The sequence below is a fragment of the Pseudonaja textilis genome, chromosome 3 (assembly GCF_049901715.1).
Source record: "Pseudonaja textilis isolate UNSWEBS1 chromosome 3, rPseTex1.2, whole genome shotgun sequence".
NCBI lineage: Eukaryota > Metazoa > Chordata > Lepidosauria > Squamata > Elapidae > Pseudonaja > Pseudonaja textilis.
In genome coordinates, this window is record NC_141992.1 from 108284309 (window position 1) to 108309302 (window position 24994).

General features: G+C 34.6%; 1 protein-coding gene across 1 annotated transcript in view; it reads left to right on the forward strand.

The window, feature by feature from the left end:
• The window catches only part of DIAPH1 (diaphanous related formin 1), a 158373-nt gene that overhangs the window by 104602 nt on the left and 28777 nt on the right, over window positions 1–24994 (forward strand). Inside the window, 2 exon segments of the mRNA XM_087930558.1 lie at window positions 5716–5955; window positions 6052–6181. Coding sequence (XP_087786684.1) covers window positions 5716–5955; window positions 6052–6181 — 370 coding nt within the window.

Here is a 24994-nt window from a genome sequence, read left to right on the forward strand (position 1 = left end):
CGGTTATCCTGGATTTCTCAAATAATATACAAATATTAAGCTGGTCCATAAGCAACTTCTTTCAGTGTCCTAGATTAAAACATTAAAAGTGAATAATTACTCCCTGACAATTTTTTTTCAATGTCAGGCTTTAATCCTAAATCTTGATTCTGCCTTGAGGAATATCCTCTTATTGGAAAAAAATAAAACAAATGTTCTTTCACAAATGAAGGCAAATGTTTTTGATTCTTATTAGTATTTTGCCATTCCTTGAAAGCTGATGTACAAATTATTTTTTTTTATTTTAAACATATGAGGAAGCATTTTATTGTCTATTGCATGCTTTGCTAAACTCAAATCATTCTGAATTTTATTTTTTCTGATTGCATGTCTACAATTCCAAACTACCTGTATTTCTTCTTTGGTAACATCTTGATTTTCATGTCATTTTTGTTTTAGATTTTCACTTAAGTTTTTTGTGCTTCCATATGAGTACCCTCTGCTTCATCCTCCTTCTCTAGATTGCCATTGTGGTTTTATTGTATTTTTCTGAATTCTTACCATGTATGTCCAGCTTTAAATTCTACTTATAATTTATCTCCAGTGCTTAAAATCCACTTTTTTGGTACCTGGATTTAATTTCCCTTCAAATCAATAGCTCCAATATTACATGGTCACTTCTAGCCAGCATTCATTCTCCTTCCATTTTCTTAATTAAGTCATCTCGGTTGGTTAGCATTGATTTAAGAATAGCTGATCACTTGTATGTTGCTTCACTCTTTGAAGAAGCAAATTATCAGCAAGATAAGTCAGGAATTTCCTAGAAGAACCAATATGCGACACATTTCTGGAAGCATCATCATCTCTTTTGGATGGCACTATTAGATACCAATAATAGTGTTTCTTTTATTTATGTCTCTTATTTTAACCCTGATTTCCTCAATAATCTTGCTGAGTTTATTTTAGGATTCTGAATCAGCAGAAGATATTTCTAATGCTATAGTGCAAATTCTCTTCCTTTTGTATTATTTATGTGCATTGTTCAATTCTTTTTTCCCCTTTTAACCATGTCAATTATTTTTATTAGTTTATAATATAAAATACAAAAATACAAGAATAAATAATAGGAAAAATAGGGGAGGGAAAAGGAAAGAGAAAAATGTAGAGAAGAGAAAAAGAAAAACGTATTGACTTCCAACTCCCTTTGGTACAGTAGAATAAGAAGTAACATAAAACCTCAACTTTTTACTTTTCATAGTAGAATAAACTAGCCATCTCTATAACAACAGATCTATCTAATCAATAAAACCCAAAATGAAAGTTTCATTTTTGTTCATCCTCAAGCACAAAGTACAGAAGCAGTTTCCAAATAGAAACAGAAGTATTTGTGTGAACATTGTTCAGCTCCTATGTTCATTTTTTGTTAATAATTTTACTGAAGTTTTTAATAAACAGAGAACAAATAATAGAAACTAAACTAGAAAAAAAATCCAGAAGGTGCAGAAAAAAAAGAAAAAAGAAAAAGGCAACATAGGTAATAAGGAAGAAGTGGCATCCAGCCTTTATCATACCAAGCATAAGTTAATATATTTTCACCCTTTTTTAAAGTTACAAATAACAAAACTCTTCTCCTTAGAGCCTAATTTTTATGGATATACACAATCCAGAAATCATCTTTTCAATCCTAGTTCATAGCAAAAGGTCCATTAGGTATTACCAGAAATTATCCCTGATCCACAGTTTTGATCTTTAAAAATTTATTATGGAATCACAGGATTTGATCTCTCATCACTTTTTGGCATTTGAATGGAGTCTTTAGAGCTTTCACCAGCCAACTTGTAAATCCTATAAAGAAATATCCAGAATTTCTTGTTGCAGCTGTTCCATGTTCAGATCCTTTTTTGATTTCTCTTGTACTTCCATTTTGGTTTTCCGTGTCTTCAAACTATAATATCCAAATTTAATGTGTTTTGTTTTTCTCATCATCTTCTAAAGGTTTGTCTATTGAAATCTGTATCCTTTCTATTAATAATATTTCAGTTTTAAGATAAGAAAAAACTACAGCCGACTTAACCATTTCAACTCATTTCTGCCTGGTCCTTTAGTTCCCTCTAGTATCCATTTGCAACTGTCATCAAGCCTCAGTTACTAATTATGGAATTACAACTGAAGTAGTTCTTGATTTATGACTCCAATTGAACCCCAAATTTCTGTTGCCAAGTGAGACATTTGTTAAGTGAATTTTGCCCCATTTTACAATCTTTTTTTACCACAGTTCTTAAGTGAATCACTGAAGTTAAGTAATGATACAGTTGTTAAGTGAATCTGGCTTCCCCATTGATTGCTTGTCAGAAGATCGCAAAAGATGATCATATGACTCCAGGACACTGCAACTGTCTAAATTTTGATCACCTGACTATGGGAATGCAGCAATGGTTGTAAATGTGAAAAATGGTCATAAGCCACCTTTTTCAGTGCTATTGTAACTTTGATCAGTAAATGAACTGCTGTGAATCAAGGACTCACTTTTTCGTTTCAGTTGTTTCCCATAAGTACATTGTTTAATTATATATTTGGTTTTCAAATCTTACAGCAAAAATATGTTCTCTCTCCGAAACCATTTAAAACTTTCTTAAATCAAAATATTTTATTTTATTTGTTTTTTGCCAGTTGTGTATAACTTTAAATTCTCGTTCAAAATTCTAAAATTCAAAAATGGTGAAACTCCTCAGATGTCAAATTAAGCCTGCCATTTTGAAGATCTCTACTATCAATAACGTGGTAAAAATGAATATTTCTGAGTGTGATTAGAAAGTGGGTTTACTATCCTTATGAAAGGCTTTGAGAGCAGAGAGCAAAGATGTAATCTTTTTTAGCTCCTCACGCTCAATTTCATGAAAGTTTTATGATCTTCTCATGAGCTGCCATTCAGAGCAGTTGTGAATGATCTTCCATTCTTTCCTTTACTGGAGTGATTTGAAAGATCAGCCTACTTGCAGGTCTTTTATTTTTCATAGCGGTTATCATCTATGCTCACTCTTAGATTCCAGTCATGGAAGCTGTCCCACAATATTTCCCTAATGTCCATTAAATTATTTTTGTATATATCTACTAGTTGTTCAATTCCTCTTATCCCTTTTCCTATACTTTAAAGGCCACTATAAAACACAACAAGGTTTTATCTGAGAAGAGAGCACTACCATCATTGTTGAACTCAATCAAGGTCTTCCCAATCATCCATATACTATGTTTATCCTATTCTAATATTAAATATTATTTTATATCAAATTCATTAAGTAAGTACTGCAAATTTTCTAGATTAGATTCTTAGACTTTTATTGCTGTGGATTTGAGAGAGGAAACAACAGAATGCTTCCCATTCTTTCCCATTCTGTTCTCCTGTAATTACAACTGAAAAAAGCTATGTATTTGTTTTTACATATAGGTTTTACCAGGCCTTTTAGATCTCAGTGGCAAAGACTTCCAGTCTGACGTCGCTGCTTGATCCGTGCAGGGGAGCGGGGCTCCGCATCCTCACGTCAAATTCTGTTTATCAGAGGGCTCCCTCAAGGGGCTAAAGTCACCCTGTAGGGGTGACTCATGAGGAGGTGCACCCTGCTGGTCACGGAGAGCAGTGGCTCTCCTGCTGGACCTAGGGTTACTTCCCTCTTTGCCGAAGATGAAGGAGAGGTGGCCATCATGGCTGCTGTGAAGCTGGGGCAGCTGAAGAAACCAAGACCGTGATGGAGCAATAAGAGTGGACAGTGACTGGAGCTGGGTGAGGTGATTTTTAATTTTTGTTAAGGATTTCCCCAAAAGAAATTAATCCAGGAAAGAGACTCTTTGGAATACTTTTAAGTGGCGATCAAAGAGCAACAGAGAAAAATTGCACCCTAAAAGCTACAGAATATGGAAAGACTGGATGTACAAATCTTACTGGCAGGACTCTGAACAAGCACTTTAAAGTGCTGGATATTTGACTTTATTGGACATTTTGTTTGAATTAATTTGAAAGAAACAACTGGCAGAATAGTTTTTAACTGGATTTTTAATGTTGACTTTTGAAAGTGGACCTTTAACATTGATTTTAAGCTGAAGGTGCTATCTACTGGTGAATGGATATATGTTATGTTACACTCCTAGAATGGTAAAGTGACCTTGGACAATTCTGATAAGAGGAAAATAACACCTGGAGGTCTGCTGTTCTATACTTATCTACTTTATGGTGACTAGAGGATCAACTTTGAAAACCTGGAGGATACCTAAAAGTGGATTTAAAGAAGCATTTTCCCTGGACTGAATAAATGGAACCTATTGATTAATTATGAGACACAAAGAATTATAAATATTATATCTCCTGATGAACAATATCAAGTTTTAAGTAATCTTGCTTTGGGAAGTCAAAAAGAATAGACTCTGGAGCGGTGACAAATTACTGACAAAATATTGAATACTATCTGGACTTTTAAAAACAAGACAAAATGGCTCATCAGGAAGAACTGGAGACACAAAAAGAAATAATGATGTTACTTCAAAACATTTATGATACAATGATGGGGAATTCCAAGGAGATAAAAGACTTATTACATGCTATAACTGGAAAGACTGAAAATGTGCAACAAGGAGTAATGAAGCAAGATAATTAAACCCAGGAAGCAAGGGAGAGAACTGTAAGCTTAGACGATGAGATAGAGCAGACGATACAACAAATAGAACAAGGAGAAAAGAAGGAGGAGATCATACAGTTGGGAATAAAGTTAGGAAATATACACTAGGAGGTAGAAAAATGGAATTGAATAAATTGAAAGATATTTTTGGAAAAAAAGAACAGAGGACTTGGCAGACTTATGGGTGGACTGGCAGCAAAAAATATTGGGGAGGGAAATAAAGGTCGGGTTGAATATGAAAGATGTAGACAAGGACCCAAGGGAGGAGTATGGGAGGCAAGCCAGAAAAAAAAGAAGTGAAACTTCTAAAAGAGTGAGAGATGGTGGATAGGAAGGATTTTTTTAAAAATAAGATTGGCCGTATTAAAAATTAGAATAGATAAAAAGTTTAGAAATAGGGAGAATGCTGTCATACATATTTTTATTTAACACATTTAAAGTGAATATTAGAGGTTAAGAGCAAAGTTTGAAAAAGGATGTTATTAGGTATGCTCAAAAATAATGCTATAACTACTTGAAGGATGTAGCAAATATTAAACAATTGAAAAATGAAGGATTATGTATAACAACATTAGACCAGGTAAGTCAGATTAAATTAGTAATGCTTATTTTATTAATATTGCTTTTGTATCAAAATGAATGACACTCAGACACCACATTGTCCACGAAATGATATTGATCTATGTTTTAAAAATAACAAAAACTTTACAAAAAAAAATCTCAGTGGCAAAATCAGGACAGTGACTAGATGGTTAAAAAATGATTTTTTTCCCTAAGTTTTGCTGCTATCTAGCAGTTTTTCTATCTCTGAATTTTTGTACCTCCAGGATTTGCAAATTCCTTTAAGCCATCTAATTTTTCTTGGGAATCACACTATATACATGTCATAAAGACATGTCTTTCAATTTCATGTTGCTTACATTACTACATTGTAGTCAGTGAATTAATCTTTGACAATGAATTCAACTATACTTTTGTGGGTCTTCTCTTGCTCAGATCTCCTTTGTTCCTTCCCTGATATTCTCATTCTTATTTCACTTTGTGTGACTGTGTCTCCTTTTCTTCACAGATTAGTTCGGTTTCCCATCTGCTATCAAGACTCAATGCTATACTCTTCAAGCTACAGTTTAATGAACAGGTAGAAAGCATAAAGCCAGATATTGTTGCTGTTACAGCAGCCTGTGAGGAACTTCGCAATAGTGAGAACTTTGGTAGTCTTCTCTCCATTATCCTCCTTGTGGGCAACTACATGAATTCTGGCTCCATGAATGCTGGTGCCTTTGGATTCAACATTAGTTTCATTTGCAAGGTAAATGTGAGGAAAAAAGCCTGGGGAGGAAAATAATAATAATAATAATAAACACCTTGTGCATTGTTCACCAGTAGTCTTGTTCATATCTTCTAGCTTCGTGACACAAAGTCAACTGATCAGAAGATGACCTTACTTCATTTTTTGGCAGAAACATGTGAACTGCAATATCCAGATATCCTGAATTTTCCTGATGAACTCATCCATGTGGAGAAAGCTTGTCAAGGTAATGTTTGGCATGTGTATGTGTTTTAAGATTGTAAGCAACACCTTTTTTTCTTGGTCACCATACAGGTATTTTGTTTGGAATACTTTTCAAAATATTTGAAACTATCATGTGCTCTTAATGATGAATCAAAATATTTTCAACTCGCACCAATTCTTGTTTCTTCCTTAGTTTCTTATAAACTTTTAACAAAAATAGGCCAATTAAATTGAAAATAATAAAATAACAGAGTTGAAAAGGGACCTTGCAGATCTTCTAGTCCATCCCCTGCTCAGGTAGGAGACCCTATACGATTTCAGACCAATGGCTGTCCAATCTCTTATTAAAAATCTCAATTGATGTAGCACCCATAAGTTCTGGAGGCAAGCTTTTCCATTGGTTAATTCTTCTCACTATCAGGAAATTTCTCATTAGTTCTAGGTTGGTCTTCTTGAATAGTTAGTTTCCATCCATTGTTTCTTGTCTTCAGGTACTTTGGAGAATAGGTGACACCCCCCTCTTCTCTGTGGCAACCCCTCAAATATTGGAACACTGCTATCATATCACCCCTAGTTCTTTTCCTTAGACTAGACATACCTGGAACTGTTCTTCAAATGTTTTAGCACCCCGCCCCCTCATCATTTTTGTTGCTCCTCATTGCAATCATTCTAGATTCTCAACATTTTTTTACATCATGGTGACCAGAACTGGACACACTGGTCTTACCAAAGCACACAAGCACACTTCTTGTGACCATGATAATATCTTTCTGTTAATGAAACCTAGAACTACTTTGGCTTTTTGGGTGACTTCAGCACATTGCTGGCTCATATTTAAGTGGTCGCCCGCTAGTTCTAGATCTCTCTAGAGTTATTGCTGTTGATACAGGTACCATCTATTCTATACCTATGCACTTAGTTTTTCTTGCCTAAGTATAAAACCTTGTTTTTCTCACCATTGAATTTCATTTTGTGAGATAGGGCCCAATGTTCAAACCTGTCAAGATCCTTCTGGATCTTGAGCCTGTCTTCTAAAGTATTATCTATTCTTCCCAACTTGGTGTTGTCTGCAAATTTGATTAGTTCCTGTTTTATCCCCTCATCTAAATTCTTCATGAAGATGTTGAAGAATAATAGGCCTAAAACAGAATCTGGGGTACCACACTGCATATTTCTGTACATGTAGATGTAGTTCCATTGTGGATTACATGTTGAGAGTGAGATTTCTCAGCCACTTCTAAATCCATCTGGTAGTGATGTGTCTATCTTACACATTTCTATCTTACCAAGAATTAGGTTGTAGTCTATTTTGTCAAGTGCCTTACTGAAGGACAAGTATACGATGTCCACAGTATTTTGCTGATCCACTCATTTAGTGACTGACTGGTCTGGATCCATTTTTTCACTTCTTTTTTGTATATGTTTTATTTGTAGTTTTCCTTTAACAACCAACATTTTTGTAGACAGTGTAATGACTGGGTCAATATATTTTTTACACAATGCTAACAGTAATAATACAATTACATATACATACTTTTTGTCTTCCAATTTCTAACCTTAATATGCTAATAATTATAATATATTATTTTATGTATCAATATATATTATACTATTTTCCCAATTTGTACTTATTTATTTTTTTCTATTTGTTGGGTTTTTTGTATGTTTATCTCTTTGTCTTTAAACAATACTATTTTCTCTTTTTACCACTTTCTCCAAAAATGTATGTAAACATCAATAATATTTCTTCATACAATATACTTGTTGAGCCCTGTTAAGTCACTAATGTTTTAATATTTTAAATATCACTCTATATTCCACTACATTTTCTTTTTTTTAAATAAACTTTATTGATTTTACAATTAAAACAAAACAAACAACACACACAAAAAAAGGTTAAAAAGTTTCAGCATCGACAGTTTGTGGTTTCCTGTTTGTAACGTTATTTTGTGCAATATTTACAATTGATATCTAATGCGAATATGTATTTACTACAGCTACTACTTATCTTCCTTTACCGTTTATTATATAGTCTGTCTTCACTCAATCCATTGATACCAACAATCCCAATTCATATACCGTATTTACCAGACTATAGAGCGCATCGGAATATAAGCCTCACCCACTAAATTTTAAAAGAAAACAATATTTTTACATATATTAGCCTCACCAGACTATAAGCCACAAATATATACGTTGTGAAATGAGATATTTACACAGAAAGAGAAGAATGCTCTTCGCATGCAGCCAGACGTCTGCAACGTCTCACCATTGATTCATTAACGCCAAGCTTACGTGCAGCAGCTCCTTCCTGGATAGACAGATCGATTGCTTTTAACTTAAAAGCTGCATCATATGCTTTTCTTCATGTACTTTCCATGATGAAGGGTGTGAAAAATATTTTGCGTTCGTGCGTGTCATGCTGCTTCTGTCGAGTGCGCCAAAAACTATTGGTAGCGTTGTCTTCTTTGCATTGACCTCTTGCATCTGTCACGTTTTTTGTGCCCCCTGATGGCAATTAGCAAAGAAAAATCTATAGATAAGCCGCATTGTTGTACAAGCCGCAGGGTTCAAAGCATGGGAAAAAAGTAGCGTCTTACAGTCTGGTAAATACGGTAATACTCTGATGATTCTTTATCTTTAGGGCTAGGGTTAATTTATCCATTTCTGCACAACGCATCTTTTGAGTTATAAATTCCTCTGGTGAAGTATAGGGCTGTTTCCAACAGTTTGGCTGCCATCAATATATGTAATATTATGTATTTAACTTTTTTTGCATACTTTTCCCTAAATATCCCTAATAAGAACAATTTTGGTTTTAGTTCAATTTGTTCATTCGTAATTTCCTCCAACCATTTTTTAATTCTCAGCCAATATTTTGGGGATTCTATACAAGACTACCACATATGGTAGTATGTTCCATCCTTTTTTTTGCACTTCCAGCATTTCGGACTCATGTTGGGGTACATCTTTGCCAATCTCAAAGGGGGAAGGTGCCATCTATAGAACATTTTATAACTACTTTCCTTGTATGTTGCTGATTTTGGTTCCACCACATTTTCAATATCTCAATTTTCTATAAATACCAATAAAACAAATTATTAATAAGATTTAGTCAATCTCTGGATTATATCTCTAAATCCCCTGAATTTATAATCCTTGTAAACTATAAAACTCAGTATATTTTTTGCACACTGTTAATCATAATACATTTAGATATACCTAATCATAGTCTTCCACCTCCTAATCTTAGTATATTTATGGTTATAATAAATTCTATTATATATCTATATATGTGCTACTACTTTCCCAATTTATACTTTCCACATATTTCTATTGGTTTTTTTAATAGTCACTATATTGCAAGATATTATGTCTCTATCCATCTTCTCTCAGCCTTTTTAGAATTTTATTACTTATTGACTTTTTGGTGATTCTTTTATATTTCTCTCTTGGGTTCCTATATTTCTTTCTAACATTTTTGAATAGACTGAGTGTTCCCTCTGCCTTACCCCTTATCTCCTTCTGCTGCATCTTTTGGACACCCATCCATAACCCCTTTGATTATTTTTTTGAAATCTTCCTTTTTTTCTCTGTTCTATTGTAAACTCTTAAGGGATTATCTATTTGATTCTTAGTATTGTTGCTGTTTTTTCAATGTTTTTGTCTGCCTGTAACTTATTTTTGTCTTCTTGTAACTTATTTTGCTTTAGCTCCACCACTCCTTCTAATTTCTCATCTTTCTTCTGTGTATCATGTTCATCTGTTCCCACCATTTGTTATGGGTCTTCTACTTTCACATCTTTATCTTTAAATATTCCCATAATCTCATTATGACTCTTTGTCACATTTTCATAAATACTTTTAACCATTACTAACATTTCTTCCTAGAATTTTATTGTCATTTTGTACCAAATTAATATATTACAAATTACTCAATATATGTATAATATTACAGTATCCCAATATCTAAAAACTCCAAAAAGTCAATTATTAATAAAATTTGATCAATCCCAAAATTATTCATCCAAGTCTCCTAAATTTCTAGCCCTTAAAAGCTATAAATTTATGCTTCACAGTCTTTATAATTTCCAGTTTACACCTTCCCAATTGTCCAAATTTTAAAGCCTTATTTGTCTTTTCTTCTTTTTCTTTTTTTCCTTCTATCATTTTTCTTCTTTTGCTTCGTAGGATGATCTGTCAAGTGATGTTAATAACCGAAATCCAACTTGGCCCACCAGATTTCCTCAAATCTTTCAAATCCACTTTTCAGTGCACAGTTTCAATAAAGTTTTAGTGTTTACAGTTCAATTTACCTTATAGAACTTCAAAAAGCTCACTAAATATTTCCAAGCATCCAAATCATCTACTAAGATAAAGTCAAGGTCAGGTGTTGTTTACTTTCTCTCCTTACATCACTTTCATTTAAGTTTCCCACATTGCAGTAATCTTTTTCCTTAGGTAGATGGCTCCCCTGCTCCCAATTCCAGCTTTCAACAGAGTGTAAAAGTCAAAACAGCTGACAGGGGTTAAAGATAGAGTTTAGAAAATCAAATATCTGTCAGTAATTACTTGTCACAATGTTGTTTGACTTTTCCAGGCTTTCTGTGTTTTAAAACATCCTTTAGATATTTCTTTTACACCTGAGTCTTTAATCTTTAATCTTTCTCCGTAAATCCAATCTCTGCTTTCTTAACATTTGGAGATTATTTTTTGGAATTTTTTATTTGGGTTAAATCTCTAAGGTAAAGTTGGAAGTTATCTCAACCAGTTTCATTGCTCTGTCCACACCCTGTTCCAGCACAAGATCTTAGTGTCCTGGTTGTCCCAGCTTGTGACTGACCAAAATGGCTGTCGTGCCTGCTGCTGTTCAGGAGAGTTTTCTTCGGATCAATAAGGAAATAGCAGTTTCCTTGTAATTGGTGAAGCGCCTCTCCTTTTTTCACCATCCAGGGCGGCTTGACCCTTGTAGGGTTTTCGGCAAGCAGTTTCCGGCTGCATTTCATGAAGCCTAACGGAGCATTGCTATTCTCCAGCCGTTCCCGCCGCAACGTAAACTGAAAGTCCATTTTTTCACTTTTTTCCTCTAGAGTTCTCTGCTGCTCCATGATCTTTGAAAGATATGGTTCTATAGCTCTGAGATCACATCTGCCAGCTTCTTTACAAAACTAGGATGTAATCCATCTGATCCTGGTGATATAAACTCTTCTAGAGTTGTCCTACCATTTTCTTATCTATTTTCCTCAGTTTATATATTTTTGTTGTTTACATGTAAATATATTGAATATAGTGTAACTATCCTGGCATTCCAATTACCATAAAACAAAAGTGAAAACAGAATAATATATATATTTTAAACAGTGCTAGTGTTGTACAATAGTTTCTGATCATCATATTCTAATATGTCAACTTATCTATCACTCTAATACTTACATTCCTGTATCAATATTAAAAATAATATCTCTTTCCATGTCCACCAAACTTTCTTTCACATTCTGACTTCTATCTCGTGTTTCTAACCATTGATAAAACCTATTCCATGTTAAATGTATCTCATTTATCTTTTATTTTTAGCTTTAGTCTGTTCATTTCTGCACAGGTTGGTATCTTCCTTATCTTCTTTATTGTTTCATCGTCTGATGGGGTGTTCTCATTCTTCTGCTGTGCATATACAATTCTTGCTGTAGTCAAAATATATAATATTAGATATATTGTCCCTTTGTCATAGCCATCTGATAAAATACTTAATAAAAACAATTTTGGCTTAAAATCTATATGTTGTTTGATCATTTTTTTATAACCATGTATGTATTTGTGTCCAGAATTTCCTTGCCTTTATACAAGTCCACCCAGAGGTGGTATTCAACTGGTTCACACCAGTTCCAGAGAACCTGTAGCAGTGATTAGACGTGGATCGTGGAACCGGTAGTAACTTCTGGCTGGCCACACCCCCAAACCGGTTCCCAGGTTGCTGGTTGCTCAGTTGCCCCACCCACCTGATGCTCACGCAGCTCGCCCACCCGCAGCTCGCCCCACCCAGTCACTCCTCCCTTCCTATGTGTCATGCTGGGCCCTCATGGCTTGCCTAACCTGACTTCCCCACATGGTGCCTGCTCCCCAACTGAGCAGCCCTGTTCTGCCTGCCCTGCTCACAGGTAAGCCTACGAGTCGCGCTAGGCCCTCGCCCACCACGCGGGGCCTTTCTGTGGCTCCCCCCACCGCCTGGGACTGTTCCGGGCAGGAGGAGGCCAAGGTGGGGCGTCATTTTCAGGCCAGGCCAGAGGGCCGGGGGGCAGCAGCGGTGGCAACACGGCAATGGGAAGCAACCCCAGGAGTTCCTGGCCTCCCTTTTGGGGCACGTCCTCTGCCCTCTCAGCCCCAGGAGAGCAGGGAAAGCAAACAGAAACCATTCGCTTTCGGGGCCCACTCGCTGCCCTCCCAGCCCCAGCAGAGCAGGGAAAGTGAAGGGATAGCCGTTCGCTTTCCCCCTCTCAGGGCGCGCCCACTGGCCTCTCAGCTCCAGCAGAGCACGGAAAGTGAAGGGAAAGCAAACAGAAAGCTGTTTGCTTTCCCTCTCCCTTTCGGGGCACGCCCGCCACCCTCCCAGCCCCAGCTGGGTAGGGAAAGCCATTCGCTTTCCCCCTCCCTTTCGGGGCACACCCGCCATCCTTCCAGCCCCAGCAGAGTAGGGAAAACAAACGCCTTGGGCGCACCCACCCACTCCCGCACCCACCCATATGCTTTGAAAGGGAGAGTGGATGGATGTTCCGGGGCTGCTGCTTTCTTCATTGTCTCACCGCTCGCTGCTCATAAGTTCTTCCCAGAAAAGGTGTGTGTGTGAGGGAGATAGAGACAAGGAAGGGAAGAGAGGAAGGAAAGAGCAAGAAAGGAAGAGGAAGGGAGAGAAAGAAATAAAGAGGAAAAAAGAAAGAAAGAAAAAAATAGGAAGAAAGAAAGAAAAATAGGAAGAAAGAAAGAAAAAAGGAAGGTAGGAAGGGCAAGAAGGAAAGAGAAAGAAAGAAAAGAAGAAAGAAAGAAAGAAAGAAAGAAAGGAAGGAAGGAAGGAAGGGAGAGAAAAAGAAAGAAAGAGGAAGGGGGAGAAAGAAAGAAAAAAAAGGAAGAGGGGAGAGAGAAAACTCTGTGCTATTATTTTTAATTGTTCCATTATTTATCATATATCAATATTTTGCACTATCCCTAACCTAGAGTGATTTTACTACCTTTCTTTTGCCCAGGTTTAACAGAGTTGAAAGGGACTATGGGGGTCTTCTAGTCCAACCCCCTGCTCAGGAAGGAAAACTCTTGAGGATGCCAAAATCTAAAAGCCTGTTGCCTTTCATCCTGCGAAAGCTGTCAGAATAACAGAATAACACTTAGAAGGGACCTTGGGGGGAACTCTATACCATTTCAGAGAAATGGCTGTCGAGTCTTTTGTTAAGTGTTGGAGCACCCAGAACTTCTGGTGGCAAACAATTCCACTGGTTAATTGTTTTCACTGTCAGGAAGTTTCTCCTTACTTTTAGGTTGCTTCTTTCTCTGTTCAGTTTCCATCCTTCTGGTGCTTTGAAAAATACATTGCCTCGCCTAGTCCCTCCCCTCCCAGCCATTCCTTGTCACACCCAGCCTCAACGTATCTATAATTCTGAAAAAATGTTGTTCACCTTTTTTTTAACTTTATTATCGATCTATATATGTACTTTCGTGGACCACTGAAAGGAGGAAATGGCTCACATGCTTTGCCCAAGAGGATGATAGGCAACAGGATTTTAGGGGGCTGCCAAATGAATTTCAACTTTATTTTATTCAACTCATCAAAATATTTTTTCTCTAGTTTTATTGGTATTGTTTAGAGTAGAAAAATATGTTCATCTTTATTGCAGCTATTCTATCCATCATAGAAAATTGCAAGCATTTCTCACAGCTTAATTTGATGGACTGATTTTGTATAATTGTCCTCTTTAGTTCACTTTAATAGTGAAAAAGTGAAATACTTAGGAATCTACCTAATTCATGTTATACCAACTAAGATATATGGACTTTGGAGATAAATTTATAAACATGTTCAAGGCAATATGTACAAATCTTGTGGATAGGTAGATTCCTAAGTATTTCACTTTTTTCATTATTGGGATATTCATTTTCTTTATTAATTCATCCCTCTGTTTCTTTGTAAGGTTTTTAACTATCATTTTGGTTTTTTCCTTACTTATTTTTAATCCAGCAACCTCTCCATATTCCTCTAATTTCTCTATGAGTCTCAGGCCTGACTCCAGTGGCTCCTCTAAGATGAAAACTAAATCATCTGCGAATGCTTGTAGTTTGTATTTTTTTCTTTTGATTTCCATTCCTTTGATTTGCTCACCTTGCCTAATATTTCTTGTTAGTACTTCCAGAGTTAAGATAAATAACAATGGAGATAATGGGCAGCCTTGCCTTGTACCTTTCCATAGTGAAAAATTTTCCGTTACCTCACCATTCACACTTTGGCTTTCTGATTTGTACATATTGCCTTGAACATGTTTATAAATTTATCTCCAAAGTCCATATATCTTAGTTGGTATAACATGAATTGCCAGTTCATATGGTCAAACGCCTTTTGAGCATCTAGAAACAACAATGCCAATTGCTTTTTTTAAAATTTTAAAAAGAAAACTTTATTAAAGATTAAAAAAAACACACTATGTACAATACATTGAATACAACTTTACGTTGCAGACAAAATCTATATATACAAATACATAATAGATAAACATATAAAACATATGTTTCTGATCAACTAAGATGGTGTGATTTTTATTGGTAATAATAATTTTACTACTATTCGTTTCTTAATTTGATAAACATTTTTAATTTAACCACTCCATTCATCAAAACCATATCTTTTAATTCCCTGGTTTTTTTTCTCTTTAATCCACTTATACCATTTATCCCAAGCTGTAATATATCTTGAGTCTTCCTTATTCCTAAGTTTTTATGTGAGTAGGTCCATTTCAGTGCAGTCAAGTATTTTCTGAGTAATCAAATTATTTGTTGGCATTTGTTCGCCCTTCCAACATTGTGCCGACGCAATTCTTGCTGCTGTGGTTATATGGAGAATTAAATATTTCATTTCATTTGCATAGTCCCCTTTTAACATTCCCAACAAAAATATTTCAGGTTTAAATTCTAGTTGAATACTTGTAAATTCTTTTATCCACAGTTTAATTTTTTTCCAATATTTTTTTACTTTTTGGGCAGAGCCACCAAGTATGGAAGAAAGTGCCCCTCGTTTGCTTACATTTCCAACACATCGGACTCCTGTTTGGGTAAATGTTAGCTAACTTTGAGGGTGACAGATACCACCGGTAACACATTTTATATTGATTTTATAGATCGCCGATTTTGTTATTTTGTAATTTTGATTCCAAATTTTTCCCAATCTTCCAAATTAATATTGTGCCCTACATTCATTGGGCCTTTAACTATTTCTTCCGCCATTTCGTATTCTAACAGGTAATTATACATTTTTGAGATTAATTTTTCATCTGTTCCCTCCAATATTTTATCTAATTGATTCAGTTTTATCTCAATCCCAAACTCTTCCGTGTCTTTTTTATATCTTGTCTTGAGTTGTAAATATGGCCACCACTCTATTTTCATCCCTTGCTCTCTAATTTTTTGATTCGTCATTAATCTTCCTTAGGAATTTAGTACGCCATAATACCTAATTTTTCTTCCAGTTTTGAATGCATTGGAGTGGATCAATGCCTCCATGACGGAAACCCATCCTGGGATCTTCATATAATGTTTGTGTTTAATCTATTTCCACACTTTTAATAATGAACATCTAATTATATGCCTATTAAAGTGTGTATAACTTTTATTTCCAGGGTTCTACATGAAGGCATGCCACTCCACTTCCAAATCATGCCCTTCTAGGATTAAAACTCTTTTGTTTCTCAAATTGGCCCCGTCTTTAATCCATGTTAAAGTTGCCGCTTTATAATATAGTTCCCAGGCAGGGAGTCCAAATCCACCTCTGCGTCTATTATCTTGTAAGGAGCTTAATTTTATTCTGGTTTTTTTCCCTGACCAAATAAATTTTGTAGTAATTTTATTTAATTCGTTAAAAAATTTTTTATCTAATTTAATTGGAATATTTTGAAAGAGAAATAATATTCTTGGCAAGATGTTCATCTTAATAGTCGCTATTCTTCCTAATATTGATAATTGCAGTTTCCCCCATTTTTCTAAATCTTTTTTTATTTCTCCTACCAATTTTACATAATTATCTTATTTTATTGTTGAACATCTTGCCGTAAGCCAAATTCCTAAATATTTAATTCTTTTTACAATTTGTAAGCCCATTACCTCTTTTAATTTCTTTTTTTGTTTCTCTGTTAGATTTTTTGTTATCATTTTAGTTTTATCTTTATTGATTGTTAAACCTGCCACCTCTCCATATCTCTCTATCTCTTTAATTAATTTTGGTCCTGATTTTATTGGTTCTTCTACGAAGAATACAAGGTCGTCTGCAAATGCTTGGGCCTTGTATTCTTCATTTTTAATTCTTAATCCTTTTATCTCCATATTCTGTCTAAATCTTCTCAACAAAATTTCTAGAGTCATGATAAAGAGCAGAGGTGAAAGTGGGCATCCCTGCCTGACTCCCTTCCCTTTTTCAAATGGATTAGTCATTTCTCCATTGATTATTATCCGGGCTTCTTGTCTTGAATATATTGATTCTAACATTTTTTCAAATTTATCCCCAAATTTCATTTCCTTTACTTGTTGCCTCATAAATGCCCAATTTACCTTGTCAAAGGCTTTTTGAGCATCCAGAAAAACTAGTGTAGCCTGTTTTTATGGATGTGCCTCATAGTATTCCAGGATATCAAGTACTGTTCTTGTATTGTTTTTAGTTTGTCTTGTTGGAAGAAAACTTTTTTAAAAAACAAAACAAAAACAAATTTTATTAGTTTTTAAAGACAAACAAAACATAAAACATAAGAACATAAAACCTCTTTTCTGAAAGTTATTTGTAAATTTTAATAAAACAAATAAGACATTATTTTATACACCATTGACACATTTCCTTAGAAACACATACATATCCTTTCAAATTTCTCATTATTTCTCCCTTTACTTTTATTCAATTATATTTCTTTTCTATATTTATCTATTTTATAAGTTTTTATTCATTATACTTATATTTTCCTCTGACTTGTTTTATTCTCTTCTATCTTTTATTCTCAATTATCCTCTTCTAACATTCCTCCAAGGTTTTATTAACTCAATCAAACATAAACACACAAAAACACAAAACACAGAAACATAAAAAACATATTTTCTGAAAGTTGCTTAGTCCCGGGTTACAACTCTTCGTACAGACACAAATTCAAATTCATATTCATTTTGTATACCATTCCATATCTTATTACCATTTTCAATTTTCTGTATAGCTTCTCATCTCTTTTAAACTTTCTTAGTTTTATTTTATTTATCTCATCTCAATTCAAATCATAATATTTGTTATTCTTTGTCTGTTCTGTTTCCAGCTATCCATTTATCTTTCTTCTTTAAACAAAACTTCTCCTGTACACTAATTGGAGTATGACACCTTTATCTCTTTCCCCTACATTTATAATACTTAATATAAAATACATAGCTTACATTGGGATTCTGTTTGGTACATTCTAAAATTATACAATATTTTTTATTATCAATGCCAATACAAATCTAATCATTAATATTAGTATTCATTTATATCTTAAACACTTTACACGTTGCTTTTCTGTTGAATATCATACTTTTATGGGAACACTTCTGTTTTCCATAGTTATTTCCCCCCCACATCACATATTTTAAATCATTATTTCGTTAAAATGTTCCCCCTTCTCCTACTCCAATTCTCTCATTTATTTCATTGCTTTCTTTTTCTTCACAAAAATTTCACTAAATTACACTAAATGTTTTATCACATTTTAAATTACATATTGTTTCTAATTTTCTAAGATCATTTCTAAATACAAATATAAAAATACAATCTTATGTACCTTTCCAGAATCCCTTTTTCAATAAAGTTTACCCATTATCTCTAAAAGAATTTTGTTTCTTTGCATCTTGCTCCCCACCATTGAGGCTTCTCATCCCTTCCTTTCTCCCTTGCTTATTCTTCTCCTTGCCCTCTTTACCCGCTTGTCTCTCCACCTCCCTTTTCTTCTTCTGCTTTCCTCCTTTCTGTTGTTTTCTAACATAGTATCCACTTTTCACCTTATTCTTCTCTTTTTTGGTTGTTTTTCCAAGTCTTAAAGTCCCCTTTTCCTCTTCCTCTTTCTCCTTTCCTTCCCCAAATAAAGTCACTTGTGGCTTCTTCTTTATCCCAGTCATCCTGTTGTGCAGTCAGCTTTTCATAAGTACAAACCGCCATTTCTAAAAATTGAAAAAGAGTGCCAAGAGAGTCCTTCCCTTGTTCTTCTTTTTTGTATTTTTGGTATTCAAATTTCAGTTCATCCACAAGTGATGCCATTGTAGAAAGAAAAAGTTTTTCCAAACACCCACCCAAAAGGGCTTTTAATCAAAGATAGTTCTCAGAAATTCCAAGATCACCAAACAATCCAAATAAGCTGTTCCTTTTAATACTTTCTCCTTTCTTCACTTTCTCTTTCTGGGGTTAGTGTTTAGTCACAAAGTTCCATTTAAAATATATCTTTTAGAAGTCTTATTAATGTTTAATAACTCTTTAAAATTCTAGTCAATCTTCTTATTTTCAAATTCTGCTCCAATTTTTTTTTCCTCTCCCTTCCCACTCACAGCAAAAAAGGTTTTGTTTTTTTAATGTACAGAAATCCTTGTCCCTTCAGCATTTAATTACCTCCAATGCAGGTTTTCCGATTTCTCTTATGGTTCCATCCGCTGTCACATTAGGAAGGAGAGTGAAAAGAAAGAAAAAAAAACTTTTCCTTTTAAAATTCCATTCGCCACTTGTAAATCTCTCTGGAAAAAATTTATCTTTGGCAAATTTCAAGTTCCAGGGTACTTTCTCTTACTTTATCCCGGTCAGCAAAAACCACTTTCACTTCTTAACGACTCTTGTTGGAAGAAAACTGTTTTGTTCAGTATGTATATATACCTGCTTAGTGTTTTTTTTAGTCTCTCAGCCATTAAATTCATAAATATTTTGTAGTCTGCATTCAACAAGGAAATTGGTCTATAGTTATTTATGTGGATGATATCTGCAACTTCCTTCGGTATTAGTATGATGTACGCTTCTCTCCATGACCTTGGTAGCTCTGCCCCTTAAAGTATTTCATTATAAATTTCTAAAAGAATTGGATCAAAAATTTCCCCTAAATTTTTATGAAATTCTGCAAGTAAACCATCTGTTCCAGGAGTTTTTGTTTGTTTGTTTACTAATTGCTTCTTTTATTTCCTCCATAGTAATCTCTTCATTTACTCTTTCCGTTTCTTCTGTTAGTATTGGAATATTTTCTTCCTCTAGATACGGTTTAATTCTTTCTTTACTCATATTTCTGGTGCTAGTTGTGCTTGTCTTTCCAATTTTCTAATATCATTCTGTAACTCATTACTTTCTTTTTCTCTTTTTACTTTCTAGCATTATATGCAATTGTTATTCCTCTTATATAGGCTTTCGTTGTATCCCACAGATTCTGTAAAGAGGTGTGTTCTTTTTTATTTACATTAACAAACATTTCTAATTCTTTTTTTAATTTTGTTATATATTCTTTGTCTCTCAGAGTCTGTGGGTTCAACATCGACCTTCCTCTTTGTTTTGATTGATCTTTCCATATTACTATTATGAGGTTATGATCTGCCCACATATTTGGTGCTATTTCTATTCGTACTATGTCTTTCATTAGGGTTTCACTTATCTATGTCATGTCAATTCTCGACCATGATTTATGGGGAATAGAATAAAAGGTGAACTGCTTTTCCTTTGGATTGTATATTCTCCATATATCAATTAGGTTCTGTTCTTCTATCATGTTAAAAAATGTGTGTTTTTTTTTCTTTTTTTACTGGTACTTTGGTAATCTTTTTTATATCCGAGACTGCATTGAAATCCCCTATTATGCAAATTTCTTCTTTGCCTAATTCAAGAATTTTTTCTTGTATTTTTTTGTAGTACATTTCTTGTTGTTTGTTGGGGGCGTATATTGCAACTAATAGAATTTTCTTCTGTTCCCATATTACTTCTAATATTAATGTTCTCCCCCTGAATCTGTGTATAATACTTCTACTTCTACTCCTCGAATATATACTGCTACTACTCTTTTCCTCCGCTAATGCTGCGTATAATTTTCCTAATTTTTTATATTGCAAAAAACCCTTATCTTGGGCTCTAACATGTACTTCTTGGAGACATACTATATCCATTTTTTGTTTTGCCAATTTTTTCAGAGTTTGATTCCGTTTTGATGGGGAGTTAAGTCCATTTATATTTACTGATAATATCTTTAAATTATTATCCATTTTCCCTCTTTGCCTTTACCAATTCGTTCCTGTTATTCCTTGCTTCTGTTTGTGCTCTTGTTCTTACTCTGTTTTCTTCTTGTGGTCTTTCTTCCTTCTTCCTTTCCTCCTCTTCCTGCTCTTTTCCATTCTTTTCTATTTGTTGATCATTTTGACTAGCCGATTCCAGTTCTTCTCTGCTATTACCGAGTTCCTCTGTGCCTATTAGTTGTGCGTGGAATTCTTTCGCTTTCTCCAAGTCCATCTTGACTTTCTTCCCTTGCCACGACACCAACATTCCCTCTGGTATAATTCACCTAAACAGTATATTATTTTTGTTGAGTCGGGCAGCCAGAAAGTGATATTTCCTTTGTTCTCAAACTCTTTTCGGGATTTGTTTAACATTATGATCTCTTTACCTTTATATGTCAAGGTTCCTCTCTAGTAACTTTGTAAATTATGTCCCTCACCTTTTTCCGAGTAAAACAGATGTTTTGGTAGTCTAAATATTCTGGCATAATTTGTATAGACTCAGTAGACTTCGTCTAATTCATTGATTATTTCACTCTTTTCTCTTTGGAGTGCCTCTGCAATAGTCTCTGCCATTATTTCTGTTAGATCTTCCTCCTTCGTCTCTACCACATTCTGGAAACGTAGGTAGAACAAAGCCCTCTCCATCTCCAACTGGATCAGTGAGTTCTCTACTTCTTTGTCTCTTTCTTGCATTCTTTGATCTACCGACTCTAATTTCTGTTCTGTTTTTTCCATTCTTTTTCAATCGTTTAGAATCTTTGTTCATTCTTTTGTGAAACTTCTTGAATCTGGCCAACTTTCTCATCCAACTTCTGAATATCCTTTCTCACTTCTCTTTTCACCTCCTCCATCTCTATTTTCATTTCTCCATGGTTCTTAGTCATGTTTTCCTGTAATTTCATCATCGTCTCCTGAATTGTTAACAGGATGGCTTGCATGGTCTGTGTGTTAATTGTAGCTGTTGTTTTCTTCGTTGTGAGCATTCCTTAAATGGATCTTTGTGTAGATGGAGATAGAATCGCTGTAGCTGTTGTCGGGGTGGATTTCTTCCCAGTCTTCACTACTGTTGTTGTAATGCTTGTCATTTCTTGAATTAATTTGGTTTGTTATCCTAATATTCTATCTTATCCCACAACATCATTCAATGCTCACTATTTCTCTAGATTCTATCACAGTCCTTATTCTTCCCTGTAATCTACCCTTCAATGTCTTATATTAACTCTTAACTGAATCAAGAATTTTCACAAATTAATTATTCTATACAGTTATACAAATCAATCCCAATATCCAAAGTTATTTATAATAATTCCTTGCCACTATATTACTTATATATATTCTTATATATTTCTATTTATTTTTACCTTAATATTTTATATTACTTTAATGCATTTAACATTAAAATGTTTAAACAATTGATTACCTAACAATTAAACTTATCTAAATAGATTCTTATCACTAATAGTCAATTTAAATTTATAAAGTTACTATACTTATTTTACAATACATTTGATAGTAATAAGGATTTACCAATATCAGAAAACAATGCAATTCCTAGGATAGTTCAGTCAATAAGTTTCTTAGAAAATATCTATCTTAAGTTCTTTAACTTATATTATAGTATATAGCACTTAAACAGTCGCTTCTCTCTCTATATATATATATTCTTCTTTACACTCTATTTGCCATATAAATCATTCAATATATATTCAAATATTTAAATATTTTAACTTCTAATATAATCACTAAGAAAAAGAGAAAAAAGATGGAGAGAAAAGGAAAGAAAAGCAAATAAAAATGTAGTTTAGTCACAATACTTTTAAATATACAGGCAGTATTTCTTATAATCACAACTTTCGTTCTCCGCAAAGGTTATTCTATGTGTTCCAACTAGTTCGCTTAAGTCTTACTGTAACGTTAGATGCAGTGTATTTAAAGAGTTAACTTTCACCGTCTTCTTCAAAATGTCCAACAATTTTCTGCACTGTCAGAGACTTTTTCCCCCAGATCTTTTAACTGCTACTATGTTTCTTCTTCTGTTACAATAATGTTCTTTTAGGAACACAAAAGTTTCAATCGTCCCGTTTCAAACAATCCACTTTCACTTCCCCTCTTCACTTAGTTTGTATATAGTATATCACTTAATCTTCTTCTTTATTCAATCTTTCACTATTGCTAGCACCCTTTCGTCCTCTCCCTTATCTGCTCTCCTCACTGTATTCACTGTTCAGGTGCCGCTTTGAGCCTTTCCTTTCACCATCTCTTCCTGGGTTCGTTTTGACAGTTCCACTCTCTTTCAGTTTCACTGCTCACACCACTTCTTCACACCGTACTTTCTCTTTGCTTCCCTTTCCAATCTCATGTGTCGGCTGGTCTCTGGGTCAGCCACCAAAGTCCAACTCTTCAACGCCGGTTTCAAGGGCTCCTCCAATCGCACTGCTGGGGATTGCACCTTCCCTCTTCAGCTCCAAAGGTTCCTCTCTCCGTCACCGATCCCCCCAGGAACGATTTTGCCTCTGTTGGCTCCCAGAACACTGAAGATAGGCAACGAAAAACAGAGCGCTGTTCCTTCGTGCCACTCAACCACATGCCGCCACGGAAGCCAATTGCTTTTCTTTATGTGTTTCATACTATTCCAATGGATCTAATATTACTCTCGTATTTTTTCTTATCTGCTTTTTGGGTAGAAAGCCATTTTGGTCAGGGTGTATAAACTCCTTCAAAAATCTCTTCATTCTTTCTGCTACTGTTGAGGTGAATATTTTATAGTTGGCATTCAGTAGGGATATGGGTCTGTAGTTCTTTATTTGCATTAAATCTGAATCCTCTTTTGGTATCAAAGTGATGTTAGCTTCTACCCATGATGGTGGTATCTTCACTTCAGCTAAAACTGCATTGTATACCTCTAGTAATGATTGGTCCAAAATATTTTGTAGCTCTTTATATGTTTCTGCCGATAGCCCATTTGGGCCAAGTGTTCTATTTTTCTGTCTATTTTAATTTATATTCCTAATCTGTCTTTTATGATTCTACTTTTGTTAGGTTGGGCTATTTTTTTCCTTTCATGTGAAGATGAATGAATTAAGCAGCTCCGTTTTCTCCCTGCTGTCCATCACTTCCTTGCCATCTTCTCCCATTAGTGGAGTGATTTGTTTCCTTGACTTTTTTTTAACATATTGCAAGAAACTTTTACTGTTATTTTTGACAATTATTACAAGTCTTAGTTCATTCTAAGACTGAACTTTCCTGATTTCATAGTTGCAAGTTCGGGCTACTTGTTGGTACTCTGCCTTAGTTTTTTGCCATTTTTTATACTTATCCTTTTTATCTTTTTATCCAGTTTATCAGAGAATTCTTTATGCATTCTGGTTTCTTCTTGGATCTCATTATTTTTCTTTTCAGTGATATTATGCTGCACTGGAATTTATAATCACATTTTTAAGAATTTCCCAAGCTTCTTGATTTGTTTTCCTCTTTAAGGAATCTTTCCCAAGTTTGTTGAAATCAGTTATCTAAAATCAGATTTCTAAGTTTGTCGAAATCAGTTATTTTGAGGTCTAAGACAATAGTTTTATTTTGTTCTATTGCTTGTGTCTGCATTATATTGAATTCTAATCTGACATGGTCACATGTCCCCAAATTTTGAAATCTTTGAAAGTTGTGTGAATAATGAAGTTAGTATGTCAATGTAATACAATGGCTCCCCTGTTAGATCAATAAACAAGTATCTAGTATCTAAGAATCCAAGATTTCTGAGACTGATACATTGATAGACTTTACTAATACTTTGGAAGATAGACTCTTCAGAAGGTTCTTGACAGACATTAGGCCCTATCCAACAAGATGTAATCCATTGGTGAGAAAATTAAGTACCTGCACTTAGGCAGGAAAAATCAAATGGCATAGAATATGGTATGGAATATGGTATAGAATCAAATGGTATAGATTGTACTTGGCTCATAGCAATTGTGAGAGGGATCTAGCTATCCTAGTAGATCTAGTGAACCAGTTAGCATGGTGCTTCAGCTGCCAAAGCAGTCCTAGGCTATATCAACAGAGAGATAGCATCAAGATCACAATTGATAGTATTGCTTTATACTGCATTAGTGAGGCCACGCTTGGAATAATGCATCCAAGTCTAGTCGGCAAAATACCAAAACAAGATGCTGAAACCCTAGAAAGAGTTCAAAAAAGAGCAACAAATGATAAAGGCTTGGAGGCTAAACCATACGATGAACAATTAAGAGAACTAAATATGTCTAGCCTTATGAAGAGAAAGATTATGGGTGACATAGTTGTCTTCCAGTACTTGAGGGGCTGTCACAGAGAGGAAGGAGTTGACTTATTCTCCAAA